The sequence below is a fragment of the Taudactylus pleione genome, unplaced genomic scaffold (assembly GCF_031769625.1).
Source record: "Taudactylus pleione unplaced genomic scaffold, aTauple2 ptg000066l, whole genome shotgun sequence".
NCBI lineage: Eukaryota > Metazoa > Chordata > Amphibia > Anura > Myobatrachidae > Taudactylus > Taudactylus pleione.
This window is the reverse complement of record NW_028284468.1, coordinates 2,679,760-2,694,148: the sequence shown is the minus strand read 5'-3', so window position 1 is coordinate 2,694,148 and position 14,389 is coordinate 2,679,760. Positions and strand designations below refer to the sequence as shown.

The 14,389-nt window shown below is 42.6% G+C and overlaps 1 protein-coding gene across 1 annotated transcript in view; it reads left to right on the top strand.

The window, feature by feature from the left end:
• PER2 (period circadian regulator 2) overlaps window positions 1-8,382 on the top strand; it is a 43,375-nt gene extending 34,993 nt beyond the window's left edge. Inside the window, exons 21-25 of the mRNA XM_088466467.1 lie at window positions 91-899; window positions 993-1,176; window positions 1,293-1,482; window positions 1,748-1,898; window positions 6,753-8,382. Coding sequence (XP_088322593.1) covers window positions 91-899; window positions 993-1,176; window positions 1,293-1,482; window positions 1,748-1,898; window positions 6,753-6,851 — 1,433 coding nt within the window. The 3' untranslated portion in view covers window positions 6,852-8,382. The remainder of the gene's footprint in view (window positions 1-90; window positions 900-992; window positions 1,177-1,292; window positions 1,483-1,747; window positions 1,899-6,752) is intronic.
• The last annotated feature ends 6,007 nt before the right edge of the window (window positions 8,383-14,389 follow it).

Below are 14,389 nucleotides of genomic sequence, written 5' to 3'. Positions count from 1 at the left end.
CTTTAATGGAAAGATTGACTCACTGAATATGACTAGCACAAATCACAAAATCATTGATTATTTAAAAATAAAGGTTTCCTCTGCTTGTAGCCCTGAGATCACATGGCCCACAGGGCGCAGATGCTGCCATGAGGCGAAGCGGGAAGGCACGGAAGGCTAAAGTAAAACGTGTCCGGCCAGAATCGTGGGACAGCAGCAGCTATGGCATTCCACAGCCCCATCGCTGCCCTCTTCCTGGCCTCAACACCACCGCCTGGTCCCAGTCTGACAATTCACATGCTAGTTATCCTCCACTGCCATATCCGGTGTTGCCTGCTTATTCTTTGCCCATCTTCCCTTCACCCCAAATCCCTGTGCCAACTGAGACCCTGCATGGTACCACCTCAAACATGCAGCCTTTCCATACCCCTCTAATGTCACCCATGGTAGCTCTTGTTCTACCTGATTATATGTATCCCTCTAGTTTACCGACAACTGTTTATCCTGGGGCAGCACCCCAACATCCTTTTCCAGTTCAGCCTTCATTATATACTCCGCAGCCGACCTTCACTGTTTCAAATGCTACATTCTCTGTCCCACAACCTGCTTTCCCTATTCCACAGCCTCCCATCCCTATTCCGCAGCCTGTAGCTCCTCAGTCCAGCTCTTGCACTGTGCAGCCTTTTTCATATCCAATGCCACAGAGTGAACTAAAGCATAAGGAAGGAATCTCTCACTCCTCCACTCTGCAAGATCCTCCGTCGCCCCCTCTGTTCCAGTCTCGCTGCAGCTCACCTCTACAGCTGAACTTGTTGCAGTTGGAAGAGTCACTAAAGACTGACCTTTCAGAGGGAGGCACAGGTGTTGGAGGTGCCTTGAACAGTACATTCATGCCTCAACCCTTCGAAGATCCTGAGCTGGTAGTTATAATATTAGTTACCTTACATAGGGTGTGCTTTAATATATGTTGTACTCAGTTGGGTAATGTGCATCTCCCCCTCCTAATCCCTCAGCGTATCTCACAGGCGGGTTCCCCTGCAGATGACAACACTAGTGATGCTGTCTCTACTGGCAGTGACCTTATGGATATACTACTGCAAGAAGATACATTTTCTGGAACCGGTTCAGTGTCTTCTGCAGTTTCAGAATTCCAGACCTCGGGATTCCGTGGAAACATGACATCTGGGAGTCAGACAGGTGTGTATGTTATAGCACTTGTGAAAGTGTTCTGCTATAAACTAACTATACAGTATCTAAATCTCTGGAAGTGTCACTAAGTGTTTATTAACCTTAATTTGTCTTTTTTGCTGCAGGGAGTAGTCAGACGAGCCACAGCAGCAAGTACTTTGGCAGTGTTGACTCTTCAGAAAACAATCAAAAAAAGCGAGGGTCAACCGTTGCCAGTGGGGAGCCTGTTATGAAATATGTCCTTCAAGACCCGATGTGGCTTCTAGCTGCCAACGCAGATGAAAATGTCATGATGACCTACCAAATATCACTACCGTGAGTGTTTGGGGATTAGATCTCCAATATAACTGGGGCTAGCAATGTTTTTACTTTCAATATATTTTAAAATGGATTTTCCATTCATTCGAATGGGTTATCATTATCAAGTTCCTTTAGGATGTAAGACTCTTGTCATGATTGGGCACTATACTATTGGCCTTCTGAATCTTCTTGAAGAGGTCGTCAAAATCCTGAAGTATGCTTGTGCATATGTCACGTTTGTCAACATATAACTATGTGTCTGTCAAATGTTCATTATCAGGGACGTGGATGTGGTTCTCAGAGAGGACCGTGATCAACTGAAATCCATGCAGAAGTTTCAGCCTCGTTTCACTGATGATCAGTGGAAAGAATTGGGAGAGATTCATTCTTGGATACAGAGAGGAGGGCTCCCAGGGGCTATCGAGGTGACAGTGAGTATATGGAATTGTTAAACCCTGTTACTTCCTTTTTACCTAGACCTCTAAGCTGCGAGAGTAACAGGATACTTTGAACGTAAAAAAAAACTTTCGTAGTTTATAATGTCCTCTTGCTTTCCGGGAGGATGCCCAGGGCATAAAGCACATGACCCTGGGATGACCACTTTTTGGAAGATAGCCTTGTACAACTGCTTTCCTTTGTCTAATATGTATGCTAACCAATGTAGTTACTCTCATTGAGTTAGTAAACCAGTATGGTTGCTATTCGCTAGATACCATCTTCTTAGAAATTCCTTGGCATGGATGGTTGGTTTATGTACCAAACTTATTATGGACCATAATTGTACAGACTTCGGCCTTACTTATGCTAATGTGAGATTCCATAGCGCTAGTGCGAGAATCCGTGTGACTCCCTGCCGCCCATTGCCTTTACGCCAAACGCTGCAACCGTTATTAGTATCAGCACTTCTAGGTCCAAGAGATCCACCGGAAACCGGATTCCAGTTTCAGCCCATTTCACGCAAAGCGAGATCTGGCCGACTGAATTGATCACAGGTATGCAACAGTGAGGAAATTCGCTTTGGCGCATGCGCTGTATGGTAAAAATCGCTATTTTACACCCATGAGGAGAGATTGTTCTGACTGCGAATCAGGCCTTGCAGTTTATTTCCTTGTAAACTTGCTTTTCAGTTGTCATCCTTAAGGTGCATACACACGTAACGAATTAACTATAACGACGTCATTATCGTTCAATTTCTGCGTTATAACAATGAACGAAAATCATTCAAGCGCACTCCCGTTTGTAGTTTGTAGTTCATTTCAGACTGACCAACATAACGATTTTCATTAAGGGAAGGAACATTTTTAGTTCATCGTTGTAACAATCGTTTATTACACTTCAAAAAATCGTTCACTTTTTCAAGGGAAAATCTGACAGATAATCGTTGGTTACAAAATCGTTACGTGTGTATGCACCTTTAGGTGACAAACTTCTGTAGGTGATGTCGTGTAAATTAATTGTGTATTTACATTTCATGGATGAAATGAGGAACATTGAAACATAAACTGTTCTAGGAGCTTGCGTGATTGTGCATGTAAGGAGGGCCTTGCTTGTCGGCTGGTGTGGCTGAGAAGATATGCGTACAAAGGCTGGACCTGCAATCAGGATATGGAGTTGTTTGTTATTATGGAATTTGTACCATACAATCCAGAGAAGAAACTAGATGTATTAGAAACAAGATGGTGAAAAATCTTAATGCTCACAAGACTTATAAATTCTGAGTATACATTAAGATGACTTCTGTGAGTCAGATTCTGGACTCCAGCAGGAATGTAAGCAAAGTTCTGCTAGTTAATTTGCTAATCGGATTGTCCTCAGCAGTTTCTATAATTGGCTAAAGGATAAATCCTGTTCTGAAAATAGCAGAGTCTGCCCAGGACAGGGTGGACGTCTTTGTGCCTGTGTGAAGCCAGCTGGGCTTGAGAGATGTACACACAGTGGTGGCAGGTGGAGATTGGCTTGTATGTAGGGTCCTGTAGCCAGTACATGAAGGAATTATGGGCTGTACAGTTATTACTACTATGGGTTATGTTAGGGATCAGTAAATATCTGATTTAGGCTTTAACATATACCTTGATGGTTAAACTAGCTTACCTTTAAGCCACTTTTGTGTTATTTATAGACTATCTATCTATCAGTTCAGAGACTCCTTGACACGGCCTGATGCTTAAACATATATTTGCAAATATATGCAACAAAGATCTCTGTATTTCTATTACCATGTAGTATTCAAATCGTATTGCTGGGCTATTGCAGTGTGCTGAGGACATGTGTTTTTGTTTGTTTGTTTTTCTTTTGTAGTCTGGATTGAACCCCTCAATTTTATGCACCTGTGAAAGACTATTGAGTTGCTCTTAGCAACCACTATTTGCTATTCCTATATATAGATCTTTCATTACACTCCTAAAGTCCTAAAAATGTGTAACTGTAGGGTGTTGCCAAAATGGCAGAGCATAGTCTTGTATAACAGACTCCTGAGTGATTTGATCATCACTTTATAGAGGCATGGGAGAGGGGACCCCAGAACAGGCATACAGATCATGTGAGAAGCCCTAGAAGTATTTGCCTATAACTGTGAATTAAAACGGAAATGTGCTATAAAGTGAGAAATTTTCTACCCTGGGCCTTTTTGCCTTACACCTTTCGGGGCCGGCCACGCTTGCCGAGTGCGCTGGCACCAGCCCGTAAAGGGGGCAATGAGCAGTTGAGCTCACTGTGCAGGGAAGCTTCTCCAGAGGGTGGATAACAGCCGGCCTCTCCAACTCTGCCCCAGCTTACCCTGCACTGAAGATGGGCTGCAGGCAATGCGGACTCGCAGCCTCCCCCTCTCCTGCCCGAGTCAGTGGGTGTGATGCCAGGGTGGAGGGTAGGTTGCTGCTTGCCTCCTGTTGCGGAGTTCAGTCCACCCCTCCCGACCCACGTCTTAACACCACCGCACCACGAGCTGCCTTATTGTGACGCTCTGCTTTGAGGAATTTCGAGGGAGAACACTGGTGAGCTGTGCGACCTGCCACAAGGATAAGGCTTTGGTTGGAATTACAAGGAACACTAGTTCCAGCGGCTGGTTGTTTTACTATATGGGGGCAAATCAATTAACACAATGGGATCTAGTCATAGAGCAGGGAAAAGCCCTGTTTAGCTGAAAACATGGCTTTTGTCAATTCATACAGTGGGTTACTGTGTAGAAGGTTTTTCCTTCTCCAGTGGCATCCTTGCTTTGTGTTTGCATCGCATCGCCATACTTTTATATGGTGAGTGAAATTCATAGAAGAATGGAAAGCTCCGCTGTCTGTTCTTCTGCTGCGTACAGATTACGCCATCTCAGGTTGACCAGACTCTTACTCTGCCCTCTGTAGACCAGCATCGTTTTGGTGTCTGTACTAAAGAGACCGGGCTTTCAGTGTCGGGATTCCGACGTTCGGCATGCCGGACGCCGGCAAATAAACTGCATCCCCTGCTCTCAGATGCCGGCGCATGCGCAGTGGGAAGAAATATTGAACTCCCATTATGTCTGTATTTGCTGTGTTTGTCGAGGGGCCATTTACCGTAGGACGTCACCGGACAGGTAAGTGTACATACTGTATATAGCTACAAAATGTCACTAAATATCACATCAATGTAGTGCGATGTATATAGTAATATTATTCGGTAGCCACTTCAGGTTTTGCATGAATAGACCCCAGTGACCACACCGTGCCATTCTGGAACAGCACACCGCAAATGGCAACATCGCAGATGTGTGCAGCCAAACATCACAGCGATGGCCAGCAGCACATCACTGATAATAAGTTAATGAACTTTGAGCTCCATTCAGGACTAGTAGTTTTCCCCACCAGTAAAATGATTTGCAGTTTTTGTTGACGTTCAGCTCAGAAGTGTGATTCCAATACCATCCCAAGCTATTCAGGTACCCGGTTTTTCTTCTTTCGGAAATATGGTGATCAGAAGTGTAGCTTAGACAGGACTCTGTATAAGCTGTATATCTGCCCTCACATAACATATTTTTCAAGGACTTTCCTATTTCTCCCTTGATGCTTCCCTTGATGCTGCGTACACACCTATAGATATATCTGTCTGGTGGGAAGGAAAATCTGGTCCATGTTCCAGTGTTGGGTAGCAAATTTTTATTGTTATTTGCTCCCATTCACCATTACCAGATTTTCCTTCCTACCAGACAGATCAATCTATAGGTGTGTACGCAGCCTAATGCTGGGTACACACTGGCAGATTTATTGGGCGATCAATTGATCGGCCAATTTATCTTGTGTGCGTTGGCCAGTGTGCACCAGCGATATGTCTGTGATCGACGTCGTCCAGACACATTGCGTCAGCTGTGCTGCACAGCCGATGCCCAATATATATTGACTGCAGAGGCCATTGGGAGAGGGGCATGACATGCCCCATGGCCAGCAATACACACGCACAGGAGACAGATGATGGTTCAGTGCGTATGAACAACCATCATCTGCAGATATATTTGTTAAGTGTGAACCCAGCGTAAGACATTGGACTTCTTATATAAAGTGAAATACGAGAATTATAGAACAACAATACATAACATCAGAAAGGCAAATAATTAAACGTTGCGGTCTTTAACGCTTTATTTATTGAGACTAAGCAAAATCTCTATAGGCAAAAAATGTAAGTGGGTCAATTGTCTACAACACAAAGTACCTTGTACCTTCATTTTTAAACATTCATTAGTTGCTCTTGACAGCTTTCATGTGTTGGAGATCTGGTGTTCTCTTCATATTGCTATCCCAGCTTAGTGCCAGTTATATTCTTTAAAGACATTTTTACTTTTAAGGAGATCATTTCACATCATTTTCACAATATTTTCCTGCATCCCAAGCTGTGCATAAGAAAGAAGGAGCTCTAGAATGATCCATTTATGGCCAAGTGCACAGGAGAGCGAGGCAGTCATTGCACAGCGGACAAAGGAAAATCCCTTTTGAACACTCTGGTCAAGTAGCAAAAAAATAAAACTAAACCAGAAAAAAAAAAACCTTTGTACCGATGTAAAAAGCAGATCATAACTAGGTACCATCCTATTAAATACACTATTGTATTAGCTCTGAATTATAGAAGACACATTGGTTTGCACATATAAGACAACAGAGAGTGAGACTTGACATCTCCAAAATGTTCAGCATTTCCTCTTTCCCAGTTCAATTATCCATTTACGTGTCACAGCAGTTTACCTATTATTGTCCTAGTTTGTCGTTTTAGTTTTGTGTTTTTTACTACTGGTTCATTTTGATTAAAATAATGGTATTGATGTATTTCAGAGCTGCGTTTTCTGTAAGGAGAGAGGCGCTGATTGTGCAGAGTACACAGAGACCATCCAGGAGCTGGAGCTCAGCGGGATCATGGAATCGTGTGATTAAAGCCGGCTCTGAACATCTTCTCAGACTCTCTCACACCATCCCTCAGTAACACAAAGAACTCCTCATTATCAATGGCAAACTAACTCAGCTGCAGGTTCTGTCTGTACTCACTACTCCTCTCTGGACATCCGATATTCCACCGTGTCTTGTCTAGACGTGAACAATTTGATTTACTTCCTTCATATCTCTGTAATGTTACTTTAATATTCCATGTCCACTGTGTCTGCACGATCCTTCAGAAACAGTGGCTGGATCTTGTGCCATTTATTTAATTATTTTTTAAATGGTCAGCGGTGGGAAATGTGGGCAACCACTTTATTGTCATTTATTTATTTTACTTTTGAAGGGTTTTTATGTTTTCTCCTCCTCACACGAACACAGAGTAAAAATCTGGATTATCGATTTTCAAAATGATTCCCAATAGCCTGATTATCACATTCAATTAGTAGAGGGCTATAGATCAAATTCAAAACACTATGATAATAAAGGGATTTTATAATTGTGTGCCCCCCTTTATACAAAAGCTATTTTTCAAATGTTTTACTATAATATTTATATATTTTTAAAACAATTATCATATGTTATTGAGCAATGTATGTTTTTTTTTTTTAATGCATTTACACATTTTTTTTTTTTTTATTGACCACAAACTGTTAGGGCAGATTGTGTTCTGACTCCCAATATACCCCATGATTGTCTTATTCCCTTGGATAGCAATGCTCTATCGCCTTGCTGCCCTGACCCTCCCTGGCACTCGATGTAATGATGACTTCTCAGATGGCCTAGACTGAGTTGTTTGCATAGAATGAATCAACCAGCATTATGTGCAGGTCATCCTGGGGACTTTATTGAGCTGAAGCCTGTGTCCTATATCCTAGACTGTACCAAAGTTTTATATGGGGTCTGATTTTTGCTATGAGTGCCTGATTGATGATACTACACACCACCTCTTTTTGTGCATTTGGCATCACCTTCTTGCTTAAGCTATTTAATACAACACTGGCAATGATGAAAATACTTTGGCAGCTTTGTGTTATGTGATGAGACTGGATATAAATGCACCTTAGTTGCTGCACAATTCCCACTAGTAATAACTCCTATGTGTATAGTGTTTGTGTGTACTGGGTGGTGGATGGAAATATGGATTATGTGCTGTACAGTGATACATTGTTAGTACACCATGTGTGTACAGTGTAGCAGAAGCACTGCAGTGTATAAACATGTCTGAGGCTATAACCTTGCAAAGACCAAATTTAAAGTCCATCTTATGGTTTCAATGGATACACTAGGAGTCTTCCATTGTGTCCTTTTACACATAGTATAAACAGCAGTAACACTGTTTTCACTGGTATACAAATGGAGCTAACTTTGGCACTCCCCTGGTATATTCCACCAACATAGACTGTTACTTTCACAATGGGACCAAATCCTAGTCTGTTACTCTGTGATCTTTTGCTCTTCACTTGTGTTGTATTGTCCTAATCTGATAAAGCAAAAAAAAAAATGTCAGTAAAAACTATTTATTTTTTAACACTGCTTATGTAGAGTTTGTGTGGAGGATTTTAAATCAACATTTTTTGCGCATGATACTTTTTGGAATGATGTTTCAAAACACTGGGGGGTATATTTACTAAAGGTTGATTTTAATCTGTTTAATATCAATTGACATCGATGTTGTGTTTCTGGGGCTAAATCACACATTTACTAATACTTACAAAGCTAAATCAAAAAATTTTCATTTAGTAATTGTGTGATTTAACCCCAGAAACACAACATCGATGTTAATCGATTTTGATTGATTAAAATAGACCTTTAGTAAATATACCCCTGGGGTCATTGACAAATTAATATAAAAAATATCCAAGGCGCTGCAATGGGCACCTGACTGTCCACCAAGCGCACGCAGTCTGCTCTCTGTGGTGCTCATCCAGTACTTTTCCTGGCAGGCGCAATATATTTATAGAAGAGTTAAGGGGACAATAGATTTACATTTGTTTATATACGATAACACATGCCTTGTACAAGTTACAGAGTAAATGGTGTTTATGATAGTTTTGTGATTTCCAAGTTTTATCTAGATTCAGTTGTATAAAAGGCCTGTGGATACCAACTAGAACATCAATGACAGCCCTAAATATTCTGTCCGGCAAATTGAGATGATGATTTTGCATTTGTGTTTAGAATGTGTTGCATTACACTGTAGCAGCAATCCTATGTTCTGCTTAATAAGACCTGATTGGCTCATGTCTGTCCAGATCTTACATCCAGAAGGGACATTTGTTCCCCTCAAAATAACAAAATGATGTTGCCATGCTAACAAAAAAACCCCACAACTGTTGATAAATAGCTGTTTTTGTGCCACGTGCAGTGGCAAACGCAGGATTTGTAGAGGGGGGTTTCCAAAGGCTTAATTTTAGAACCTAGCACTGCCCTGGACATACAGTATATATACATTTTGGTCTCTATAGCAGTGCATCTCTAACAGTGCATGTTTTCCAGATCTTCTAGTTGGTGCAAATGTTATTTATTACTGGCTGATACATGTTAAAAGATCCACAGGTGGTGCCAATTATTTCATTTGTGATACTGAGAAGAACACGCACTAGTAACAATCTATTATATTACTATTTCTATTGTGGTCATGGTGTGGGCTGGAGAGGGGGGTTTCCAGGCAGATGGAAACCCCCCCTGCGTTTGCCTATGACGTGGCTGCTTTTTCCATGTTTTGTAAATGGTTCGCATTATGTATGTTATGACCAGTTACAAAAGTGGAAGTCTGCCTAGCTTCCATTGTAATTTGAAGGTGAAATTAATTCACACTGAAGTTTAACATATTTTCCAACATTATTTACTTGATAGGGGAATGTTATTACTTGTAGACGGTATATTATAGTTATCAACTAAATAACTTTGTACATTTTTGTGCTGAGCAAGTGCATCTACATTCCTCCCAATGGCCCCAATTTCGCTCAGACAGTCCTGATTTGAGGTTTTGGTCCCCCCCCACCACGATAGGGACTGCATTGTCCTGATTGACTATGCAGTGGCACGTGCAGTAGTCAGAGTGTATTTGGAGGGGGCTGGACCCTGGCACTAGCCATGTCCCCTCCATAATCTAGCCACGACCATCTCCGTTCAGCAGATGGACAGTAGGCATCTATGCCCATACTACGTGCTGGTACCTAATTTGACCTATGTGCACATTTATTTTCTTAAATCTGGTCCTGTCTCTAGAAATGAGCAAATGTTTGCAATTAGTGTATTATCTTTGGTCCTTTATACTGAAGGGTGTATTATTTTTAGGCAGCATGTCATTCAGCAATGTGTAATAAACCTACATTTATAAACAAGCAAAACTAAATTAAAGTAATGAGTCCAACATTCATATGATCCCATTCAGTAATCATACCGCCATATATTACACAATGATGATGATAATGGGAGCAATTTGCAATTTTGCAAACCATGTTGCACAGCAGGTGGGGCAGATTTAAAAGAGAAATGTATAGCTTGGAAGGGGAATATCCTACCCCGGGCCCTAACTAGAGGTGTGTGAGCGGTGCGCAGCACAGAGTGCAGAGCCCTGTGGGCGGCACTGCCACTGGCCCACGGTCCCTGCATCTGGCTGGCAGGGTGGCTGGAACGGCACCCTGCAGTCAGAGTCTCTGCAGCAGTGCCGCCTGGAGCGCCCTTAGGATGCATCAGACGTGCACACTGCTGCCCTTACAGTACCCTGGCACATCCTGAGGATGCTCTGGTCATTGCTGTCATTTCCAGCAATCGTGGCACCGTCCCCCTCTTGGTGACGTCAGGTGGAGAGGGCATAGCTTCTGCCGGGATCCATAGTTACGACGCAGATCCTACCTAAATTTTACATTTTAGTTAAAAAACAAAGCTGCCCTGTAATTGTTCCCTATGATACGCTAAGCTACAGCGATGCTTGAAAGTGTGTGATGAACCCTTCAGAACTTTCTATATTTCTGCTGAAATTTTGGCCTAAAAGTACCTCCAATTTTCACACCTGAAAGTAGATAAAGAACCAAATCAAACAAATGAGACACAAAAATGTAGACGTGCTCATGTGATAGTAGATCATTTTACTCAATAAAAAATATCTGTGAGTGGCAAAGTGTGTGAACCCTTAAGCTGCATACACACACAATGATTTTGTTACCAACGATTTTATGAACGATTTTCTGTCAGATTTTTAAAAGTGTAATGAATGATTTTTTTGAACTACAAATGATTTTTGCATATTTCCTTAATGAAAATCGTTCAGTTGGTCAGTCTGACTGAACTACAAATGTGAACGCGCATGAACGATAATCGTTCATCATTCTAACTCAGAAAGTGAACGATTTTTACAGTGATTGAACGATAAACGATTTCGTTAACGATAATCGTTCCAAAAATCGTGTTTGTATGCACCTTAAGGCTTACCAGATATTTTGAAGGTGAAATTAGTCAGGTACTTTCAATCTATGGGATGACAATCAGGTGTATCCACTATTAGTCTGATGTTCACAACTCATGTTTGTGGAAGTGTATCATGCCACGGACAAAGGAGATTTCTGAGGACCTCTGAAGAAGAGTTGTTGATGTTCATCAGGCTGGAAAAGGTTACAAAACTATCTCTAAAAACTTTGGACTCCACCAATCAGCAGTCAGACAGATTGTTTACAAATGGAGGAAATTCCAGACCATTTATTACCCTCCCCAGGAGTGGTTGACCAACAAAGATCACGCCAAGAGCAAGGCATCTAATAGTTTGCAAGGTCACAAAGGAACCCAAGGTAACCTCTAAGCAACTGAAGGCTTTTCTCACATTAGCCACACATTTACAGGAAAATTCTGGTTACAGGTTTTGTTTGATTGATCAGTCATTTATATAGCGCACAGAGAGCTTTTTCAAAGAGTATTTTCAGTCATTCACATCAGTCCCTGTTCCCAGTGGAGCTTACATATTGTGCCTTGATCATGAATTGTTCAAAGCACTGTAAGCATCTGTTAGTACTGTACTGTAAGAGATCAGCATAGCCAAACAGTATAGGATTACCAAGGCTTGTGAGACCAATAATGTGCAAGCAAAATACATATCTATTAACTATTACTCCATACTTACCACTCCAGGGGTGTGGGAAGAGCCCTAGTGCTTTCAGCAGGGGGCTGTTTTACCACAAGGGAAAGGGCAACATTTTTTTGGCAGGACCTATTCCTCTAAAGAACTCAGCCTTAAGCCTGGTCTGTATGGAGCTATGTGACATTATGACACTGAGACACCACGCTTCAAAGTTTATTTATGCCTTTTCTTTTGCATCCAATTGGGGGACACTGCCATAGCAAATGCAGAATGATATAGAAAGTTCATTATTTTAGCCTATACCACAGGTTCTCAAACTCGGTCCTCAGGACCCCAAACAGTGCATGTTTTCCATGTCTCCTCACAGAATCGCAAGTGAAATAATTAGCTCCACCTGTGGATCTTTTAAAATATGTCAGTGAGTAATGAGAACACCTGTGCACCTGCTGGGTGACCTGCAAAACGTGACCTGTGTGGGGTCCTGAGGACCGAGTTTGACAACCACTGGCCTATACTATAGACCATTAATGGTGTTCATTTTTAATACTATATTAAATACACTATTCAATGTGTATTTATGTCCAGGACCGGTGTAGGTTTTTCTGCTGCTCCCCAAGAATCCCCAACTAATTCCAATGCTCCGCAGAACAGGGTCCCAGGACTCTGGAATGGTTACCACATTTGGAACAGAAAAACATTCAACTCAGGTGGACTGGCACTACTGCTGCATCTAATGGCATACTGTAATTGCTGGCAACACTTGCGCTAAAATCAAGCATTTGGAACCCCACTCTAGAAATCCAGAATTTGCACCTGCCTGCTCACCACGGGTCGTCAGAGGGGTTAGGAGGAGCTGGTACTTATTATACTACTATAACTTTAAGATAGAAGCTCCTCCCCCCCTGCAAACCCTGGTATTGTGTTACTTAAGTGCCCATGGGAGCTGGGCTGTTTTGCAGGGGGCTGTGCTGACAGCCCTTTCATTAGTGCTAATTTGTAGCTTTTTTTTGTTTCCACTTTAGGTGGATGTGTGCTGTGACACGCAGCACAACATCAGGAGATCCAGCGGCACTAGAGAGCGGTGTTGCTGTTGAACCAGCAGGGGAGTGAACTTTATTCACTCTCCTGTCATGGTCCTTGCTTTGGGGGCCAGCGTAGCTGGTTGGTAAGCACCACCACCCCTTTAGAAGGTGCCAGTAGCTGCGCTGTCATATGGCTGTGCCATCTTGTGGGTATTTTCTATCACAGCTACCCCCTTCTTGGAGGAGGACCATGCAAATAACAGACAGCCCAGGAAATGGATAGACTGTTTTCCCACTTAAGTAGGATTGCCATATTATCCCTTTTAATTTGGGACACTCATGAATTACACAGGCTCTGTGGCTGATTAAAATAAAGTGAAATTCATATGTGTACCTAATTGATGGGATGATATGGAAAATCTACTCTTAAGGGAAGTTCAGTATGGTGCACTGGCTGGGTTGTGAGCGCTCTTATGGGAGAGAAGTTGGCTGTTACCCTTGTACCCCCATCCCCATGATGGTGCGGTCCTTTAGCCTATTTGTGCTGCAGCCGAAGGAGGGAAGGATGACATTTCTCTGCAGTGCAGCCACAGACAGCTCTCTGGGAAAACTGCTTCACAGATAGTCAGCTTCTCCCTTCTGCAACTGCTGCTTCTTGGCCTCTACAGGAAGGTTATGTATTGCAGTGTTTGTTTCTCTTGCAGCAAGGCTAGGGAACGATGGACAATGGAATTGTAGGTTGGGGCTGAAGCTGGCACCTAATGAAACTAGCTTTAAATCTGAAACTCCTCCCCCTGCAATCCCACAATTCCAGTGTTCTTGAAGTGCTTCAAGGAATAGGGCACGTTTAAGAGGGCTGCTAAGCAGCCCTTTGTGTAGCTATAGATTTGACTTTTTATTTGTCATTTTTTCTTTCTTTTTAGTTGGGTAGCTGTGTGCCACAGCACTCTGGTCTCCAGTGAGACCGCCAGGGACCAGCGCATGCAGTCACCCTTTTTAGAGGGTGCCGGCGAGGGTTGTGTACCCAAATGGTGGCTGCCATTTTGAAGATGGGCTTGTTGCTGCGGCTGCCCATCAACAGGGCTTGACCAGAGTTTTCCCTAAGCCTTGGAAGCACTCCAGTTCTGCGGAGCATGGAGAAGGAGTAGGCGGAGTTTCCAACCCTTCTGCAGTAGCACAGAATGCCAGCTCTGCCAACAGCAGGTGCACAGAGCATCATCCCTCTGCAGGGACTGCTGGTTTCTTCTGCATGTCACAGGAAGACTCCACTCTTCTCCCTTGCAGCCCCTGGAGGGCTAAGTACTCTCCATTTGTATTCGCCGTCTGTGTTAGCTGCTTCTGTGTTACTTACCTATGTATACACAGGCTCTGTCACAGTGTTTTCACTGCTGCCTGCTTTGCAGGTAATCACACCTGCTGTCTTTTGTTATACAAGA